This window comes from Phoca vitulina, unplaced genomic scaffold, assembly GCF_004348235.1.
Source record: "Phoca vitulina isolate PV1807 unplaced genomic scaffold, GSC_HSeal_1.0 scaffold55, whole genome shotgun sequence".
In the NCBI taxonomy this organism is placed as follows: Eukaryota; Metazoa; Chordata; class Mammalia; order Carnivora; family Phocidae; genus Phoca; species Phoca vitulina.
Genome location: NW_022589758.1, coordinates 5,203,057 through 5,225,197, shown reverse-complemented (window position 1 = coordinate 5,225,197; position 22,141 = coordinate 5,203,057). Strand labels below are relative to the sequence as shown.

Below are 22,141 nucleotides of genomic sequence, written 5' to 3'. Positions count from 1 at the left end.
ATAAAGCATCAAGCAGCTTAACATCTAGTTGGGAAAACGAGACATATAGTAGAAAAGTCAAATAACACTGCCTAATAGTGTATGTCTGACAAATGGCAAGTGAATGGTGTAGTCAAGGAATAAACCTTAAGATAAAAAGAGGAGAGAGCCACCTCCGCTGACTGTTGTAGCCAGAGCATGCTTTAGAGGGCCAGAGAGCTGATCCAAGGAGGTCATCTTCTAAAATTCCCAATTTTGAAAGGGTGAAAATTTGGAATTTCATTTGAAATCACCTGATTTCTAAATGCTGTTAAGTAATTCAAACTTTCAAAAAATTCAGTATGATTCCCACTGCGTGGGCACGATAAAACTTGCCTGGCAGCTGAATTGGGATCGTGAGCCAATTGTATGCACTTGTTGAATGGCTTACTGCAATGGGTGAGAAGTCGAATGTAAAGAACATTAAGATCCTTTCCAATGAGAACATTCTGGGGTTCTAATATTTCACTCACATATGAGGCGATCAAGACCTGGGCTTAGAAGGGGGCAGTGGGCATGGGAAGAAGGGACAGATGAGAGAGAGATTAGAGGCATGGGAAGAAGGGACAGATGAGAGAGAGATTAGAGAATATTAATAATAATGCCCTACATTTATATACTAGTTTATGGTCAACAGAATTTGTCATTGGAAGCAGGATAGAATAGCGACTCAGGGTGGGCTCTGAAGTTGGACTGCCTGGGTTCAAATGTCAGCTGTACAGTGAATTACTGGTGGGGCCCAGTACACCTTGCCCAGACTGTTTCTCAAGCACTAAAATAGACTGATGTTAATGAATTCATGTATCTCATGGAGTTGTTGGCTGATTAAATAATAAGTGCATATGAAGCTTTAAGCCTGGGTCACAGGAAGCATTAACCACTGTTTGCTGTTGCTCTTTATCACACATACATCATCTCTCTCTAATCCTTGCAATAGCCCCATGTTACGGGGAGAAGAATGCACCAGACGCATGCCTGGACATGGAGGTGGGAGGTGGGGGAAAGGGAGGAGTCAGGGGTAATGATCCGAGAGTGAGCATTTGATTTGTACACTCAGCTCTATTGCTGAAATGAACTCTGGGTTTCCAGACCCTTTACTTAACCCCTGTGGGATTTTTTTTTTCCATAGAGGGTGTTTCCTTGCAACTCATATTTTCTATAATTTAAAAAAAAACTGGATTTCTGAGTATGGTAGGAAGAATAATCGCTCCTCAAAGACGTCCCTGTCCTAATGCCTAGGATCTGCAAATATGTTACCTTACCTAACAAAAGGGACTTTGCAAGTGTGATGGAAGCTAAGGACTGTAAGATGGGGAGATTATCATGGATTACCTGGGTGAGCCCAGTCTAATCCTGGGAGTTCTTAAAAGTAGAAGAGGAAGGTAGAAGAGTGAGTGAGTAGAATGCCCCAGGTGAAGGAGTCCCCTCTCCCACCCCATCCCACCATTGCTATCTTTGAAGATGGAAGAATGAGGCATGAATGAAGAAATGTGGGTAGCTTCTAGAATCTGGGAATGGCTCTCAATTTCCAGCCAGCAAGTAAATGAGTACCTTGGTCCTACAACTGCAAGGAATTAAATTCTGTAGTACCCTAGATAAGCAGGACTCAGATTCTCCCCTGGAGCCTCCAGAAAGGAATGCAGCCTGTTGACACCTTGATTTTCGTCTGGTGAGACTCATATTGGACTCCTGACCTACAGAAATCTGACATCACCCATTTGTGTTGTCTTAAACCGCTAAGTTCATGGTAATATGTTACAGCAGCAACAGGAAACTAATACCCGGGCATTTCCATCTTAAATTATTTGGCTGATGTTACCAGCAACACCATCAAATTTGAGAACTCAGCAGGTATGGAAATGATGTGGGGTGATGAGGGAGAAGTTCTGGGATATATGCAGTTGGAGGGGCAAAGACAGTAAGGCATTCACTTGGCAGTGCTCAAACCGCACTTGGCCTCGCGGGGTTGGGGTTGAGGAGGTGGTGGCAATAGCCGAAAGAAAGTGCCAGGGAGGTGACGGAGGGTAAGAGACTGTTGAGGAGTTCGGTTTCTGGAGTTTCCAGTTCCTGTCTTTGGCTTTCATTGTAAGTATATGCATGCCAAACTCCTGTTCATCATAATCAGAAATACGCGCTTTGTTTTAAAAAAAAAATCACTAGAGTAATACTGAGTAAATTTTGTAGACCACAATAATTTTATTTATTAGTTTTTTAAAGATTTATTTATTTTAGAGAGAGAGAGAGAGGGAGCACAGTGGGGAGGAGCAGATGGCAAGGGAGAGAGAAACTCAAGCAGACTCCCCGCTGAGCACGGAGTCCCGACTTGGGGCTCGATCCCATAACCCTGAGATCGTGACCAGAGCAGACACTAAGAGTCAGACGCTCAACTGACTGAGCCACCCAGGCGCCCCCAATAATTTTATTTATTGACTTAAATTGAGACTTCAGTAAATGAATAAGGCTTTAAAATGTGCTCGTAGTAGGTTTCCAAAGGAAAATCTGAAAAATTTAAATGTTTTTCCTTTCTTTGTTTATGAATCCTTGTAACAATGGAAATGTTTTGTCTCCTAAGAATGGCATGGAGCTCAAATATATGACTCAGTGGAAATGACGACCACCTCTTTGGTTGTAACAAATGGGAAGTGAGTTAGGAGAGAGCCCAAGAGAAACGGGCTGATAGTCAGGAAAATGCAAGGCCTATGGGGACATCTCTATTTTGGACCAAGAGGAGTGATGTGGAGGATTGTAATGAGAGACAGAAAAAAATGAATAAAATATTAGTCACTAAGCAATCAGGCCCCTAGAAGAAAAAAAATGCCAAAAGAAAAAAAAAGTGGACAATAACAATTTAAAAATCTCTGGCTTTTATTAACCAGATTTCCTCCCTTCATCAGTGTAGATCGTTGCTGGGAGCCCTGCAGGGTTCCAAGATGGAAGAGGCCAGCTCTGTCTATAGGTCAAAAGATTTGGCAGTGGAGGAGGTTGGAACCATTGGCTGCTCTGGTCAGCCCCTGGGCAAAATTGTAGAGGCAGCAGAATAAGCCTCTGTTGGCCTTAAACATTACTCTCCACCCTTCTTTCCTGGTATTGAACTCTTTCCTGGTACTGAACACTTCCTCAGTGCCTTCATGCTCTTCCCTGCCTGTGCCACATTCGCGGCCCACTCCACCTCACCTGCCCACACTAATAAGTGTCATTCTCAGAGTAGCCCATATTGAATGTTGATTCTTCCCAGTACTTTCAACATGGCCCAGTATGGTAGGTCTTTACTACATGATTGGAATAATTCAGCCAATTGGAGGTAATTCATACTAAGGTGTGAATGACTGATTTTCCCTTAGTGCTCCCAAGAGTATTTTAAAAATTAAGCTCCTGTTAACTCAACAGACTCTTTAATTGGTAGAATATTAAAGTAGCCTGAGGGAGATATTGAAGGACAGAGACTAAGAGGAGGCAATTCCAATTAAATTGGGGCATGGAGGCACTAACCACTCTGCATACATTTGCCTTGTTGGCTGCAGGGTAATTGGGAACTTGAGCACTCATTTGGTCTTGCTTTCAAGTGGAATTGTGTTTTAATGACCCCAGAAAATAATCAGTACCCTACCACCACTTCAGGAAAATAGGCTTTTGGAGCCTACCAAGTATGTTTCACTGTGCAATTTTAGTTTCCAAACATACATATTCTTTTTTGTTAAAGATCAATTTATTTATTTTAGAGAGAGAGAGAGTACTCGTGAGAGGGGCAGGGGAGAAGGAGAAAGAATCTCAAGTAGTTTCTCTGTTGAGCGGGGAGCCCGACATGGGGCTCGATCCCACAACCCTGAGATTATGACCTGAGCTGAAATCAAGAGTCAGACGCTCAACCGAGTGAGCCACCCAGGCACCCCCAAACATACATATTATTATTTTTTTTTTAAGAGTTTATTTATCAGAGAGAGAGAGCGTGAGAGAGCACAAGCAGGGGGAGTAGCAGGCAAAGGGAGAAGCAGGCTCCCCGCTGAGCAAGGAGCCGGACGTGAGACTCGATCCCAGGACCCTGGGATCATGATCCAAGCTGAAGGCAGATGCTTAACAGACTGAGCCACCCAGGCGCCCCTACATATTATTAATTTTTTTTTTTTGTATTTCAAGATACCACTATAGAAATAATCTTTCCTTTGTAATTAAAAAAAAAATTAAAGATTTTTTTTTTTATTTATTTGACAGAGAGAGACACAGCGAGAGAGGGAACACAAGCAGGGGGAGTGGGAGAGGGAGAAGCAGGCTTCCCGCCGAGCAGGGAGCCCAATGCAGGACTTGATCCCAGGTCCTGGGACCATGACCTGAGCCGAAGGCAGACGCTTAACAACTGAGCCACCTAGGCGCCCTGTCATTAAAAAAATGTAAAAATTTTAATACCCCACGTGGATTTTTGAGTTTGGGGAAGTAGCACTCATGTGCTGCAGAGGGTTGTATAAATTGGTTTGTTTTCTGTAGGGCATTTTGGCAATCAAAATCATGGAATTTCTGAAGGAAGCAGCCAAGTATGTATTACAAAAATTTAGCCAAAAGTATTTATTACAACATTGTTTATAATCATGAAAAATTGTACCACTAAAATGAAATTTGTTGTGTAAATTAATGGTACATCCAGTCAATGAAATGCTATACAGTGATCATAAGTTAGGTATTGTGGAAAATTGTTTAATGATATAGAAGAATGTTCAGGATATACTGTCATGAGAAAAATCAGGATACAAATAGTTTATGTGATATGATCTTTCTCACACAGAAATACATACATACATATATTCATATATCTATATACATATGTAGATATACATATAAACAGAGAGAGAGAGAGCAAAGCATATATGCCAAAATGTTAATGTCATCTATATCTGGGTGGTGAAATTATAGGTGGTTTTAATTTCCTTTTTTGTTTATCTGTAATTTATCTGAAGTTGTTCCAATAAGTGTGTATTGTTTTTCAGAGAGAAAAAAATAGAATTTCTTTTAAGGAATCTGAGCATCCTCTGAAAGTAAATAACAGCAGTTCTTGTAATTTATAAACCCAGAGGCATCTGATGTGGTTTAACTCCTAAGAAAGAAGTATAATATACTTACTAGGTATAATATAAAGGCTGTGCTAATATGTGTACAAAGAAGCACAGTTAGTGGAAGTTTTGTTTATGCAGATATATACCTTTACGGTTACACATTCTTTTCTTTCTTTTAAAGATTTTATTTATTTAACAGAGAGAGACACAGCGAGAGAGGGAACACAAGCAGGGGGAGTGGGAGAGGGAGAAGCAGGCTTCCCGCCGAGCAGGGAGCCCGATGTGGGGCTCGATCCCAGGACCCTGGGATCATGACCTGAGCCGAAGGCAGACGCTTAACGACTGAGCCACCCAGGTGCCCCCTTTTCGTTTTTTAAAAAGATTTTTATTTATTTGAGAGAGAGAGAGAGCACAAGTGGGGGGAGGGGAAAAGGCAGAGGGAGAGAGAGAATCTCAAGCAGACTCCCCGCTGAGGGGGTTGGGCTCGATCCCACTACCCTGAGATCATGACCTGAGTGGAAACCTAGACCAACGCTTCACCAACTGAACCACCCTGGCTCCCCTTTTCTTTTACAGATTTTAATGAATACAAGCCAACAACTGAAGTTCTCAGTCATCATTTTAAGTTTCATATATACTATATCATTATATAACAGAATAGAGGGAGCACCATCACCAGTTAAATTGGAAGAATTGCTTCACCAGAGATGTGTCTCTAGAAAATTGAGTTTACAAGTACTGATGAGGCTGTTGAAAATAATTGTAAATTAATACACTGCCCTCTTTTGGTAGCTATTTGCACTTCATTTTACATTCGCTCCTGTTAAAGATGTTCATCTACAAGTTCATGCACAAATTAACTAACTTTAAATCACCTTTTTCCTCAACAGAGAATGCTGATAATTCCAGTTTGTTATCACCATCTGGTAAGACTGTTATTTCATGGCTTTGGGGAATTTCAGGAAAATATTCCAAAAGTTATCCATGCAGTATGGCATGTAGTCAGGTACAGCAAAATTGCTTTTCTCCATGCAGGCTGATTGAATTAAACCTACACCTGAAAAGTCACTAGCACACATAGACAAGCGGACAGGCAAATTGGTCCCCCCACATTTATGGACAAAGCTGAGGAATAACTTGTGGGTTTTCATTTGGGGGACTGCTTAAGTTCTTCAACGTTATTTTTAGTATTCTAGTTCATAGGTCTCCTGTAGACTATTAAGAACATAAACCTGCCGCATGTTCCTATATATTTGAGGCATGGGATGCTCTCTTAAAATACTTCTTCAGTCACTTCTGAACAAATACTTTTCAAAGGACTTCTGAGGGCTTAGCCCTCCTGAGAACGGGAAGGCAAATAAAGAGAAATTTTTAACTAGGACCCTCTTGGCAGGAACCAGGAATAGAACCCACATTCGAGACTGCTAGCTGAAACTGGAACCGGAACTCAGGGATAAAGTGGTCCAGCCCCATATGGTGAGAGCTGATGAGATAGTGAAGCCCGAGTAACTTACCTAAGGTCACACAGCTCCCTGCCACCGTTACGCACAGGCGGCACGTGGCTTTTCTGCCTCCTCCTTCTGCGTTCTTTCTGGTATACCATATATTGTAGAACAATCTGTTATGGTAAGGAGTGAGTCAACTCACATTCTATCCTTAGTTGTATCAAAATGAGCTTCTGCTGTTAATTCACTTAAATAAGATTAATGATAGCTATTACTTCTTGTGCACACACTACATGCTTAGGAGTCTCCAGACACCTCATTCAGCTTCCAGTCTTGCAGTATAGGAATTATTATATTCATGTTCTAGATGAGGAAACTGAGGGTCAGAGAGGATAAAACTTGCTCACGTTCACATATTCTGTGGAGCCAGACTACTTGTGTTTGAACTTGACCAGTACCCTCCCACCCTGTTGCTAGTTGTGTGACTTTGGGCAAGTTTCTTCACCTTTCTGTGCCTCAGTTCCTTCAGCTATAAATTGGGGAATATAATAGTACCTGCTTCATAGGATAGTTGTGAAGATGAAATGAGATAACATATGCACCTGACCCAGCGTAAACCCTCAATAAGTAATAACGATCATTATTATGAGTGATTAAGTAATGGGGCAAAGATTCAAACCAGGACTGCAAGCCTCCAAAGCCCAAGCTTTTTTGACTGTGCCAATTTGCCCCCTTGCTGTTAAGCTCCTGGGGTAAAATGAACCACTGTATTTTTCTCCTAGTACAGTGGCCATCATCTGACTTAATCATGGTGATATCAGCAAAATCCTGTTTTCATGGAAATAGGGGGCATGGAGATTTGGAGGCACACACTGGTTCCAGTCAAAGCCTGCAATCTGGGTGCCCTGGGGGAGAGCTGCACTCACTTAGGAACGGAGCAGCTCGCGCACATCCAGGGACTGGCAGGGGGTTGTGCACACAGGCTTCTTCTCACTGTTCATCACCTTTCAGAAGAAGAATGAATACTCGTTAATTAAAAACCAGCTTTGGCCAATTATTTTGTTTTGCAAAGGATTCCATATCCACACTTTGAATCTTATTGCTCAGGAACTGTCTTATTTCTCAAGAAATATCCTTGGTAATTAAAAAGAAATGTAGTAAATGCAAAATATGGAAGCAATAATGTAGGACAGACAGGGTGTGTGTGTTTCAGCCAACGGATGAGCAGTCTAAAACAGGCCAGCCCAGCGCCTTGACACACCCAAATGTCCTTACCCACTGAAAATCAGTCTGCCTACTGCGAAGCTTGTGTTACTTGTAAAATGTTTATGTTTCCTTTTCCTGCATATACGTAGAAGTCAAGCCATAGGATCTTTTTAATATTCCAACATGCAAAATGTGTGTAGTAGACTGACCTCTTAGCCTGAGTAGATTTACTCCATGGGAAATTTATAACTTGATTGATTGTCTTAATAGCAGCCATATTTTAAAATAACTTACCAGGAAATTGTGTTAGGTGGTACTGTACTGAGTGGTAGCAAAGTTGTTGGTTTGGTTTTTTTTTAAATCCTCAATTAACGATGGGAAGAGTTGCCAGGCGTTATTATAACAGAATGGAGCCAATGTGCTGGTATGTTTTATAATTGTAGTTTGACAGTTATTCAAAGTATAAAATGTTTCTAGAATTCTCTGGCTGAAAAAAAAAATTGAAAGTGGTATGTCACATGTTTTGCTGTGGTTTCTAAACTTATGTCCATAATATTCCATAGGTAGGAGCAGGCTTTGAGGGAAGAGTCTCAAGTTCTTTGTCTGTAAAATGAGACAACTGCTCATTTCATTTCTTGGGTTCTTTCTCTGCAATTCTCTGGTTAAGTGTATATTCCCTGAAGGATTATGGGGCTTGCAGATTCATATTGGTCTGATAGCATGTTGTCTACTTCTTTTCATAATTCTATCTCAAAAGTTTTAACTCCTTAGAATTCAATAAATAAGTGTTTCAAAATATTAATTTGACATTTTTGTTGTTTTTTTTCTTCTTGCAGTTGAATCATCTTTTGTTGGTTTTGTCCCCTACACCAATGGTACTCCAGGCAAGATTTTGAAAAAATTCAAACCTAGATTTAGCCTAATTTGTTAAGTTTTGGATTTAATTATATCTTTTTATTTTTTTTCCCCTCGGGGCAAAAGAGGTTGAAACTACAAGCCTAAATGGTAAGAATTTTTCTGAAGCAAGTGAAAATTGATAACCCTTAATATGAATATAAGTATAATGAGTAGTGTTGAAGGTTTTCATATTCAAATATGCAAAAGAAAAAACACCCCAAATAAAACAAACCCCCAAAACTGTCAACCCTGGAGAGCACCCTAAACTTTTCGGTTAAATGAAAACATTCTTATTATCATGGAGGGAGGCCAGCCCCCCACCACGCTAACTGTTCTGTGAAAAAGAAGAAATAGTGACCACAGTTTGAGTACCCTGTTTCTCTTGCTTCCCAACACAATGCCAGCACATTTTATATGACAGATTGTTTAAATGTGGGAAGCACATCCAGTGACTTCAATATGATTCAGCATGGATTTGGAGGCACAGAGTGTTCAAAGACTACCCTTTTATGGGTGATTTTATCAATTTTTAAGTAGCATGACATGAAGAGAAAAACCTGGCTTCTTCATCATGCCGGAGAAGTGGGCTGTGTTTGAGGGAGGTGGACAGGGCAAATTCTGTGCCTTCCCGAACTCTGTGGGTAGACAGCCTCTTTCTTTGTGCAGCCAAAACCCAACTCTTTCCACAGTCCCTTACTTGGTTAAAATAAAAATCTCACCATGTGGTTGATGGTTAAGGAGCTAAACAATCTTAGATGGAGTTCACACTGATCAAAACCGGTTTAAATTCATATTTGGTCCAATGGAAAGGGCTAGATATTACATCGTAACTATGTTTAATTACTTTTTAAAGTGAATGAAAGAACATCTTCAAAATAGCTTTGGCAGTAGTTTTTGGATCCATGGTATGTGGGTTTTTAAGTATGGTAATATGTGCCTTTTCCCCTTAAAGTTTCATCCAGAATAATAAATTACAGAATGATTTTTATTTAAAGAAATACCAGTTAGAATAGATTTTCAATTGAATTTTAAGGGAAACAAGATCAAAATGAGATTTTTTTCTAAAAGTTAGTGAAATATAATGTTCAAGAAGTTTAATTTTAAGCTAGAACTGCTTAAAGATTGCTTTGTAAGAGTGTACCTTTAAGCATCCCCAGGGCTATATATTAAAGTTGGTATTAACTGGAAATATATCCCTTAGGGACTTGCATTATAATGGAGTATAAAAGGGACAAAATATTAAACAACATAAATGGGTTTATTTAAATCTAATCATTATAGAAGTGTTGGTATGTTTTAGACACATCACCTGTGTTCAGGAAACACATTTTTTAAAGAATGAATACTTGCTCCGGAATTGTGTCTGGGGGTTGGAGAATGGTTAGTGTGTGGCGGGGTGGACAGCAAATGCATTTGATAGTGTCAGCTGGCTTTTGCAAAACTCTCTAGCTTCTCTAGGATTTGGGGAAAAGTGAAATGTTCACGGAACCTAGAAGACGCTTGTGTTTGTTAAGCATATCAATAATTAGGCTTAATTTTCATTACTTTATTTCAGATGCTACTTCGAGTGTATTATCCACTTTAAACAAAACAGGTAATATCAAGTTCTTTCTAAATATAATAGCTCGTCTTCTGTGCTTTCTTGGGTTTCTCACTTGTGTGGTCAGTCTTCTGGATTGCTAAAGGTTGTCTCCTTGCATACTTCCTGGGCCTTCAATTGTTGATTGACTACTCATTTCACTTTGACATTGTCATTCTTGTGTTATCACATTCCTGACCTTCCAAACTGTTGTGGCCATACATTCCGCTTAAAATAACATCAAAAAAATTGTAGTAGTAATATATCTTAGCTCGTAACAAATGGAGAATATAGAAAAATACAATGAAAAAAATAGAAATCATCTCTAATGTCACTTTTCTAAGACTATTACTGTTAATAATTTGGTATATTTCCATTCAGGATCATATATACATACACACTATATGTGTGTGTGTGTGTGTGTGTGTGTGTGTGTGTGTGTGTGTGTGTGTGTATCTTTTACACAATAGTCATAGGGTATATAGATTTTTATGTCTTGCCCTTTTGATTTCATATTAAATTATAAGTATTTTCTATTGTCCGTTACTATTAATGACTTGATAATATTCCATTGTGTACCATATGTTGAACATTCTTAAAGCTGTTTCTATTTTCTTAATAGAAATTTTTGCGATGAACATCCTTGTGCCAACATTTTGCATTCATTCCTGATTTCTGTAGGATGCATTCTAAGGACTGGACTTAATGGGTTAGCAGTAGGAGTATTTTAAGGTCCTTGATACACATATTGCTCAGTTACCTTCTTAAAAGCTTGTACCCAGCAACATTCCTGTCAGCAGTGAGTGAGGATGTCTGTGTCACTGTACTTTTGCTGAGAACTGAGACTATATCATATATTATTAGATCTTTCAATTCTGTAGGTTCTGTTTTACATTCTTAATTAGTGAGGTTGAACATTTTTCCCCAAAAGCACTTTTGTTACTAGAACCAGAAGTTCATTTCACAGCTGTGTTTTGTTTGCTCTGGAAAGGAAAGTATCAGGGCAAACCAAATAATATATTTAAAAGATTCTTCATGATAATGCAAAATACTGTCATCCTCTATAATTACCACCGACCATTGCCCATGAGTCAGTCACATGTTGAAGCAGGAACTCATCGATAACACATAACACAAATGAGGTTTCAGAAACTGTTGGTATAACGTCATCATTCTTAAGTGCTTCTCCAAGATCTGAGCTTTGTGTTTTCTTCAGAATTTGCCACTCACCCTAGCAGACAGACCTTTGCAAATCTGTGCCCCGAACGCAGCCTCTTCTAATTGACCATCCTTAAAGCAAGGATTTCTGAACCTGGTTCTCCATTATCTGAGAAATGAACCATGCTCTGTACCCAGAGTGTGTTGGGAAGATACTTCTAAGGTTTGCTTCTCCAGAGTGTGTTCATATTTGCCCGTGGTTTGAAGAGTTCTGTCTAGGTTCTGCTCTGAGCTTATTGTACAACTGTAGCTGAGTGGTTTCAGCCTCATTGAGAATAATTTTATCTACTGATATAATAGCAATACTATTATGTTAACTCCTAGAGAAAATAGCAGGACACTTTCTTGATTATAGAGCATGCGATATTTTAGATCTTGTGTTTCCGTTAAGTTTTATTCTGAATCACCTTTTCTTTACAACCTGTCACCTGAAGGTCCTGATAATGACTTAATTCTACATATCGGAAGTGTAAGTCCACATTAATTTGTCTAGCAGCAGCGCATGGAAACTGTGGTAGAATGACACAAACAGTGGGGTATGTGATGGGTGTGAGATAACTGGGTAAACATGGGAATCCAAATTGCAGACCCACCCTATTCCAATGTTATATGATCTGGGTCTGTGATTCCCATTTATTCTGCTGCTGGGATGACCAATAATGTCTGAAAGGTGTCAACAGTATGGTTTTCTTAGCACTTCACTAAAATGATATTCATGGCAAATTGTTTTTAAAAACATGCGACAATTCTGCTCTAATATTTAAATTGCTTCTTTGCAGAAAAAACTAAAATCACTATAGTAAAAACCTTCAATGCATCAGGTATGACTTACTATCAATATCAAGACTTTCTTTTTTATAACTAAAGTAAAATGAAACGAATGGCTGGTTTTTATGTTTTCTTTCTCTTTTTTCCCACCCTTTAAAAGTGAAATCTGTTCTTAATGAATAGGTGTTTATGCACTGGGTACCTGAAGTTGTACTAAGTGTTTGGGGCTATATAATCATGATGAAATACAATGCCCACCCTTAAGAATCTTCTAGTTTGGGGAGAGACAAGGCAAACAGAGATAACTAACATGAACATGTATGCAGATAAAGGCAAATGATAACACAAGTGTTTCTGACCTGGTTAAGCATGGGAAATAAAAGGGCTGGTGCTAGTGGTTATCAATGGGATCTAATTTATGAGGGAGAGATTCTTAGAGGAGTCAACCTCAAACTCTTTTGAAATCAAAAAAGGGATGTACTTTTAAGTACCTAGTAGTGTAAGAGTAGGAATATGTGATTTGCTTGACAAAAGCTTCTGGTTGATTTAAAGCAGGGGTTAGCAAACTGTGGCCTGCAGGGCAAGTATGGCCCACTACCTATTTTTGTAAATCAAGTTTTATTGGAACACTGCCATACCCATTTGTTTACATGTTATCTATGGCTACTTTTCCGATACAATGAACAGGAGAGTTGAGTAGTTGTGACAGAGACTATATGGCCCACAAAACCTAAAATATTTATTATTTGACCCTTTACAAAGTTTTCTCACTCATGACTTAAAGGATGACCTGTGGCCATGTACTTGGGGGAAATTACAGATAACAGCCCTAGCAATGGGAAAGAAAATTCTCAGGGTTAATGAGCAGCAAAAGACACACATCACTGGAAACAAAGGTACCACTAAAATTTAGAGAAAGGTGAGAGATGATGGAATGTAACACTTAGTGAACAATAGACCAATGGTTGTAGAGAACATTTAAAGCATTACTACCCACCATCTAATAAAGCAGGTTTATTTAAGATGAAATCTCTCTTTTGGTGTGGGTAACATTGCTGTGAAACAATATAGAATTCTACAGGTCGGGTAACTTTTGGCACCTAAATTCAGTTTGCTCACAGAATCAAAACTCTTAGTTGAAGCATGATGCCTATACAACAAACGTCACCCAGATCATTCTGGCAGAAACCATTTCACATGCACTAATACAAGCTCTAATTTTAGTTTGTGCCCAAACTTGTTCTCTTAAGAAAAAAATTAAGCAGTCATAAAGTACAATGGAAATAAAATAGCAATCAGGCATTGCATACATAATTCTGACCGAGCCAGACCTAACAAGGACAGCAAAATATCCCTTAATATAACAATCTTTTCCCCTTGGCCCTTTGCTTAATACGTTATCAACATTTGCACCTCACATTTACTATAGATTTCTTTTACTTGGCCAAAATGATGAAATTAACGAAGGCAAGATTTTTAGGGAGTAAACCTTGAGCTCTCTTCAAATCAAAGAAGAGATGTACTTCTCCTTTCATCAAGGGAGAAAGTGTTTTTTAGGTGAATATGTATGAAGTTTTTGATTTATTTCATCTCCCATTCGTCTCTCCCTCCTTTGTATGCCTGTGTGGTCTGTTGTCCTGGCCATCACTCCATTTTGCCTTCACTATAACTTTTTATTTACCGCCCACTATCACTTACTAGATGGCATGCTCGTTGAGGGCAGGGTCTGTATCTGGAACCTTCCCAAACCTGTAGAATATGATAGTTGTTCAGCAAATAGTTTTTGAATTTTGTGGGTTTTGCCTAGTTGCAGTGACATCATGACATTGATGTTATTTCTTACATATATTTGCATAAGGAAATAAGACCAGCATTAGAGCGTTCATGGACTCCCCTGCCCAGGAAAGGAAAGAGGATCTATGAGTAAGGGCTATTGCATTTAAAGTCTCTATGCTCGATTTGCATTCACACTGTTCTTTTTATGTTGGACAGGAGAGGGTTTAATGGGGAACAGGACAACAAATATTTTGAGGGAGGAGTAGGGGGTTAGTGAAACACTAAAGAATAGTAAAGAATCAGGTTCTATAGCTGACCAACTAAGAAATGAAAACTCTCATTCCTCTAGTCTTTGTGGAATTCATCCAGCCAATTATATCCAACTTATAATATTTTAGGCCCACGTTTGATGCCTAAATTTGTGAATTCTCTTGACAATGTAGGATATAAGTGTAGGTGTTGACATGTTTAACCGGCCGGGTTGTTTTCTTTGCAGGAGTCAAACCCCAGAGAAATATCTGCAATTTGTCATCTGTTTGCAATGACTCAGGTTAGTTCTTGTGTACATTACACATTACCAGATAAATGAGCTCCAGAGAGAGAAAAGGTTTTTCTCCTGTTGAGTATGTGATGTGTATCTCTCTGATCTGTCTCTTTTCACATCGCCTGGCTACTAAGAAGTCCCAAATGAAAACAAAAGCAAATTTTAGATCTGCCTGAAATTATCCCGTTGCTTAGTGAGGTGATGGATTAACTTACTTACTATGAGAATATGAAGCTCTACACCAGATATTTTCGCCATAGCTTTAAATCCGTAACTAATACCCTTAGAGTTGATCCATGAATATAACTAGTAATGAACTTAATTATTGAAAGCCACTTCTGGTATATAAATCCCTCAAGCCTTTCCATAGGACCTTAAGTATTATAGCTTAGAAATAGGGTGTCGTCTTCTGCTAAAAGTAAAATATACCGCTCCACTAGAATGTTGAAAACCTCACGGACACCTAGTTTAATTGGTTGCTAATTCCAGTAGTGCCCAGAGTGTATTTTGCCATCTTTAACCCAGACTGTCACTATTTTTCAAATTGAAAATGGAAATCTCTTGAGAACACGCTATTTTTGAAATGGGAATATTTTCCCTTCTGCCATGGGCCAGAAAGAATGAAACAACCGTTTTTCTCACATTGGTTTGGCTTGTTGGGTTCCCTTCCTTATTAAAACCAATGAAAGCAGATGTGAAAACATAAAAACATGGTGTGGCAGGTCAGTACTGGATCACGGGAAGAGAGAGGAGGACGGTAATGAAGTATTTTGTAATTTTAAAGTCTTAAAAAACAATCCTTATAGGAATGTTTTCCATTTCTTCTGTTCCTTTTGTTCTGTTTCCTCTAATAATTTGTTTTAAAAACACAGGAAACAACTTCAAGTAAAAGAGGTTAAGGTTGGGTTGTATTAGAAAATAAGAAAACTTTGTATTCAAAGAATGGTCCACAAACATTTTCTACTTGTGTGAATGTGAGCTTTAGGGATGTGAGCATTCTGCTGATAGTATGTGCCAGGTAGAGTATCATAGGCAAATATTAGCTGGCTTTGATTAAAGGGGAAAAAGACTTGTGAGATACGTTTCACTTTCATATATTGTGTAACTCTTCTTCCCTCCCTCTTCTCTTACCCTTCTCTTACTGAATTCTCCATAATTTCATTATTTTTACGCTTCATCTGTGTTTTGGACTGGTGACTAATGTCTAGTTTAGTGTTGTGTCTACATGATGTTTGATAACTTTGAAAATTGAATATTTAGAAAACAAAAAACAAAAAATAAAAAACGGTCATCTTGAATAACAGATGCCAGGAAGCTAGTTGGAGTAATGTTTTCCTCAGTTAAGTGACTGAATTGACCATTTGTTTTAGTGTCTGGTGAAAACAGCCTCATCAGGGAACCAACTCTTTTGGCACCAGAAATCCCATGGTCTCCTGCCAGAAACGAGAAACCTTCACTTCTCGCAGGTTCCAATCTGACTTCATTAAGGGAAACGGAGGCTGGTGAAAAAACTGGGAGCTGACCAGGCAGAGTTAGGCTGAGGGTCAAAAGGTTCCGGGTCACACTGCTAACACTGTGCTCGCAGCACATGTATGAAATTCAGCGTGCGCTCCACAAGACTGAAGGATGAACTTGGAGAATGGACGGATAAGGGAGACAAATTGTTGGTGTCGGCAGGTGCACACACTAAATACATTTTTAATAGCTAAGGGTTTTTCCCAAAATGGATAAGTAATTCTATGCATATATCAAGTATCTTTACTTTTAATAATTGTATACTGCATTAATTGAGATTTCAGTATGAACATACTGAAGTTGAGGTTCTCAGTAGAACAGTTGCTAAAATAGATAAATCCTGTCAGTCACTGGGCCAGTGGCTTTGTTGGCCATTTTAAGTGGAAGTGGACCATTGGGTACTTGGCTGTGGGCACCAGTGGTACTTTGGGTTGTTATAAAAATGAGCTGAGAAGGCATTCAACCCTCTAGCTCAGGAGTTGACAAACTACTGCCCATAGTCTAAATACCTGCCACCTGTTTTTGTAAATAAAGTTTTATTGGAACATAGCCATGCAAGTCGTGTACATATTGTTTGGCTGCTCTCATGCTACAACTGCAAAATTGAGTATTTCTGACAGAACATATGGCCCACAAAACCTCAAATATCTGATCGGATACCAAAAAAATGGCTGACACCTGCTCTAGTTTGTATGACCTCTTTGCCTTCTGCTCTAGAGGCTGGTTTTCGGGGCGCCTGGGTGGCTCAGTTGGTTAAGCATCTGCCTTCGGCTCAGGTCATGATCCCAGGGTCCTGGGATAGAGCCCCGCATCGGGCACCCTGCTCGGCGGGAAGCCTGCTTCTCCCTCTCCCTGCTGCTCCCCCTGCTTGTGCTCACGCTGTGTGTGTGTGTCAAATAAATAAGTAAAATCTTTAAAAAAAAAAAAAAGAGGCCGGTTTTCTGTCTCTGTAGATTATGAAGTGCACACAATGTGCTTCTGTTAAGCAGTCTCTATTTTCTTTCTTTCTGATTGAGTCGGAGCCCCTCCAAGTATACGCTGTAGGAAACAGGTTGACTGAAATTGAGTTCTGTATTTCCCGAAGTGAGCATTTTAAGAACAGAGTTTTCTGGCATTTTGGGGATGAAAGCCACAATGAGTTGTTCAACTGAAGAAAAGATTCTCCCTGCAGACTATTCGGGTTTCAAAAGCAAAATCTTAACTTTGTTCCTAGCGGGGAGATTGCACTTGGTCGCTATATTTTAAAAAGAAAAAAAAAAAAAACCAAATGGCAAGGAATAAATAGACTCTCATAAGGCTGCTTAATTTCTGAGAAACACTTTTTCTCTCCCTCCTTTATGTATGTAACTGCAACTAGAAAACCCCAAAAGATTTTTTTAAAGATTTTCTTTTATTCATTTGAGAGAGAGAAAGAGAGAGAGCACGAGCACAAGGAGGGCAGAGGAAGAGGGAGAAGCAGGCTCCCTGCCGGGCAGGGAGCCTGATGTGGGCCTCGATCCCAGGACCCTGGGATCATGACCTGAGCTGAAGGCAAACACTTAGCCTACTGAGCCACACAGGCGCCCCCCAAAAAGATTTTTAATGTTAGAGCCGGTTCCTCAAGTTAGCATCTTTATGGGAAAAAAGGTCTGATGAGCAGCATGTAGGATTAAAATTTCTTGACAAGGAGGCAAGGTTTTTCTCTTTCCGCATTCCCACATAGAATTTATGATTCGCATTTTCTGAAAATTGTATTGGTGGTCATTGAGTACCATTCTGATAGAAAAGACAGTAAATGTGAGTAACTGCAAAGAATTTGATGAAACCATTTATTTTATAAATTTGATTATTCATTATTAATCTGATAATCTTTTCCTGTGTTGTATTAATCCTCATGCTCTAAGGATGCAAGTCTCAAATTTTGTTTTGCAAATTTATTTTTAGCATTTTTTAGAGGTGAGATAATGTTTCCGTATGAAGAAAGCAATGTTACCCAGGTAGGTTTTAAAGATTTTTTTAAATTGCAATCTTAAAAAGGAAGTGCTTGTGCATTTAAAGATTTGTTTAAGGCTCAGATTATTCATGGTATTCGGCATATTTACTTTTATGACCAAATATAAATAAAATAAGTGTTGTCGAATCACTAGCTTTTTCAAGAGGGTTTGACTTCATAATAATCATGGTACTTTGTTAATAGGCATATTTCAGTTTTCACTAAACTTGCTACTGAATGTTCATACGATGGAATCCTATTGCCTTTAAAACTTTTTTAATTATATTAGAAACTTCTAGCAATAAGAAATATATTGAATCTAAGAGTAGTCTTATGAATCTGATCCTGTTCCACCTCATGGGGGATTCAGATGCAGTAGAGTCAGACTTCCCATGACCTAGACTGGTTCAGAGGATCCCAGCTAAATGTGGTTTGTTCTTCCAGTGACTATTTCCTGAGCACCTACTATGTGCCAGGTGAGGAGCAAGGTGCTACAAATGAAGTGAAGGCTGCTACCAAGTTCCCTCTTTACACTGGGATCTTAAGTCTGAGACCTTTCACGTGGAGAGCTTTAATCGTATTCTTTTCGGGGAACCCTTGGAATAATGAAATTAATTAGCACATTAGACTTGCTGATTCAGAATATTTTTTAAAGGAAATATAAAAACAAAAAGTAGCTCAGTTAATACGGATTTGATCGTTGGCTAGATAATACTCCATACCGTTGGCATTCAGTCTTTGGGGTGTAGTTCTTTGGGTAGCCAAGGAAACTGAAGAACAACTTCTTGTTAGAGAGTGTAAAAAAACCACAACAATATTTGTTATATTCTTAATGATTTTGTACTCCTAGCAGAATCAAAATACGGCTAATGACACCTTATCTGGAGTCCTGTCTCTAAGGGAATCAAAGTGAGTAATCTACTGCTTGATTTAAAAGTTAAGACGTCAACTATAGAAAGGTATTTGTTGAGCTATCTTTACTTTTGGAAACTGAGAGTAGGAAATAGACCCAAAGCTTATAAAAATTTGGTTTGTGAGTTCTTAGCAAATAGACAGTAGTTACCCGTTATCAGCTAATAGCCCCGTGAGGCTGTTCGCTTTGATGCTCTGTAGGTATGTAAGAGGTCAGTTTGAATTGGTATTTGAGCTTTAATACGATTTGGTAGCCAGAAAGGTTGGAAGAAGAGTTCAAGGTGGGATGCCATGTATTCCATTTGTTCATGCTTTCATGAAGCATCAGTCATTCAAAAGTCAGAGAGAAGTCTGTGAAGTAGGTACCAGCTTCCAGGGACAAGCATGGACAATGAGAAATACATTACAAATATAGATGCTCCCAGTCAGACACAAGGCCAAAATGTCAGGCTAGGCCCGGAGTTAGTCTTACCTGAGTGTCACCGGGAGGGGAAACGTCATGTCTTCATCCTCGTGCAGGAAAGCAGCATCGGAGATAAAATCCATCTACTCTCAATCTTGCCACTACCCCTCAAAGGAGATTTTCATCAACTTTTGAACCAAATCCAAAAGCTCCGGGGGGAGTATCTGTGATGACATTGAAGAAAAAAAACCTTTCCTAGGTCAAAACAAGGGACATCTGGGTGGCTCAGTCATTTAAGCGTCTGCCCTCGGCTCAGGTCATGATCCCAGGGTCCTGGGATCGAGCCCCACATCGTGCTCCCTGCTCAGCGGGGAGCCTGCTTCTCCCTCTGCCTGCCGCTCCCTCTGCTTGTGCTCTCTCTCTCTCTCTGTCTCTCTCTGACGAATAAATAAAATCTTTAAAAACAAAACAAAACAAAACTCTTCTTAAGGGTCATCCTTTCAATTAGCATTTTGACCTGGCTGCTTCCGCTGAGTCAGCAATGCATAGGTGGAGGGGAACCTTAGGATTCCACCTGGGGGATATCAAACATCTCTAGGCCTCCCCTGAGTGAGTGTGTAGCAGCAAACAGTTAAACTAATGAGAACTGGGATGGACAGGAGCGGTATTTCTGTCCTTTATGCCTATTTTTTGAACTCCTGATAAAAATGTAGCTTTCCCAGCTATTCAAAGTATATGTGTGAAATAAAAAGCAGAAGATATCAGTGTCCTAGAAGTATCTTAAACTTTAGATGGGAAACAATATTGATAAGATACATTTTTTAATTTTTTAAAATTTTTTAAAAAGGTTTTATTTATTTTATTTGAGAGAGAGAGAGAGCATGAGAAGGAGGGGGATCAGAGGGAGAAGCAGACTCCCCGCTGAGTGGGAAGCCTGATGCAGGGCTCGATCCTGGGACTCTGGGATCATGACCTGAGCTGAAGGCAGACACTTAACTGACTGAGCCACCCAGGCGCCCCAAGATACATTTTTTTAAACTCACAAATTAATAAATAGAACAGAAATTCACATACTTGTAATTCATGTTAATTACTAGACTTGAAATACAGAGGAGTTCGTTTACAGCCATGAAGCATTTGTTGAGCACCTACTATGTGTTTGGCCTTGGGGATAAACCCAACTCTCAGGATGGAAAACTGGCTCTAGAACAGTGGTTCTCTACCCTGGCTGCATATTAAAATCACCTGGGGAGCTTTTAAAAATCCTGACGTCCAGGCACACTCTGTAACAATTAGATCAGTATTTGGGGGCTGGGACACAGACGTTGGTATTTTTGAATGCCCCCCTGATGGTTCCAGCATGAGGCCAGTTTTTAGAACCAGGAGTCTAGAGTCTGGTAGGATAGACCTAGGATGCAAACAAATAACAATACAGTAGAATCCCTACAATAAATGTGACATATTTAGGGTTCCAAAGGATGTTCTACATATCTAAATATAGAGCAGGCAGAGTGGTTGGACTTGAACCCAGGGGCCAGAGAGACCCCCAGAAAGGTAACCTCTGAGCACAGTTAGGAAGGAGCGGCTTCTGCCAGCTAGAAAAGCTAGCTGACTACTTACTGTTGCAACAATCCTTCTCTTCTTTCCTCCAGACCTTCCCTGGAACCACCTAGAACTATTGCCCATCCCTTGGAGCTGGGTTTCTCAGCCTCGGCACTATTGACATTTTGGACCTGATAGTTCTCTATTATGCAGGGCTGTGTTTGCACTGTAGGATGTGTAACAGATCCCTGACCTCTATCCACTAGATGCCAGTAACACCCAGCCCCCAATTGTGACAATCAAAAACATCTCCAGATATTGCCCAATGTCCCCTGGGGGACAGTATCCGTCCCCCCACCCCAGTTGAGAACGATTGCCCTAGAGTGAATTCTTTATTTTATTTTTTAAAATTTTATTTATTTGAGAGAGAGGGGCAGAGGGAGGGAGAAGCAGGCTCCCCACTGAGCAGGGAGCCTGACACAGCCCATCCCAGGAGTCTGAGATCATGACCCTAGCTGAAGGCAGACACTTAATCTACTGAGCCACCCAGGCGCCCCTAGAGTGAATTCTTTAACTAGATTTCTTTTATCTTAACTTCCCGTGAAGCTCTTCCACATTGAAGAAATAAAAGTGTTGATTGAGCGGGATTGGAGGAGAGGAATGAGGGAAATTCTGGAAGAGGAGTGATGAGGAAGGGAAGGGGGGCTAGAGAGTGCTAGAGGGCAGGTGGGGTCAGGTGGAGAGGGAGTGAGGAAGAAATCAGGGGTGCAGGGCCCCCATGGCGAGTGGTGGACTCCTCTCAGAAATTTCACCTCGGGCCAGCTCTTCCTTGGGCCCTCTGCCAGAAGAAGCTGCCTGGGGGTTGCAGGAGCCTAATGAGTAACAAGATTGTTCAACCATAATTTATATCTTGCTGTTGGCTAGAACTGATAGAGCTTCTGTCTGGTTAGTTTCCCTTGTCATATAAATAATTTATTTTTCTCACATAGGAATCTCTTAGTATGCCCAGTGTTTCTTCAAAGTGAACACTGGAAGCAATAAATACCATAGGCTTAGTTTAATTGCTAAAAATCTAACTTGTTTTGAATTTAACATCACCAGTGATCTCCTTCATGTCAATTTCTCTCGTTTTATTAACAGACGATCAGAGCTAAACAAAGCCCTGCAAACCTTAAGTGAGGTAATCATAGTACATCCTATACCTTGTTTATCATTACTGTTTCTCTTTGGGGGAAAGCGTGGAGTTCTGTGTTTCTGAGGAGAAATGTATTCAAACTTCCCCAAATCTGTCATATAAAAGATTG

The 22,141-nt window shown here is 39.8% G+C and overlaps 1 protein-coding gene across 1 annotated transcript in view; it reads left to right on the top strand.

The window, feature by feature from the left end:
* The window catches only part of ADGRG2 (adhesion G protein-coupled receptor G2), a 76,335-nt gene that overhangs the window by 23,707 nt on the left and 30,487 nt on the right, over positions 1 to 22,141 (top strand). The window contains exons 3-11 of the mRNA XM_032389600.1: positions 5,951 to 5,986; positions 8,548 to 8,586; positions 8,693 to 8,716; positions 10,164 to 10,202; positions 12,185 to 12,226; positions 14,446 to 14,499; positions 17,932 to 17,984; positions 18,831 to 18,889; positions 21,978 to 22,017. Of these exons, the coding sequence (XP_032245491.1) occupies positions 5,951 to 5,986; positions 8,548 to 8,586; positions 8,693 to 8,716; positions 10,164 to 10,202; positions 12,185 to 12,226; positions 14,446 to 14,499; positions 17,932 to 17,984; positions 18,831 to 18,889; positions 21,978 to 22,017 (386 nt within the window). The remainder of the gene's footprint in view (positions 1 to 5,950; positions 5,987 to 8,547; positions 8,587 to 8,692; positions 8,717 to 10,163; positions 10,203 to 12,184; positions 12,227 to 14,445; positions 14,500 to 17,931; positions 17,985 to 18,830; positions 18,890 to 21,977; positions 22,018 to 22,141) is intronic.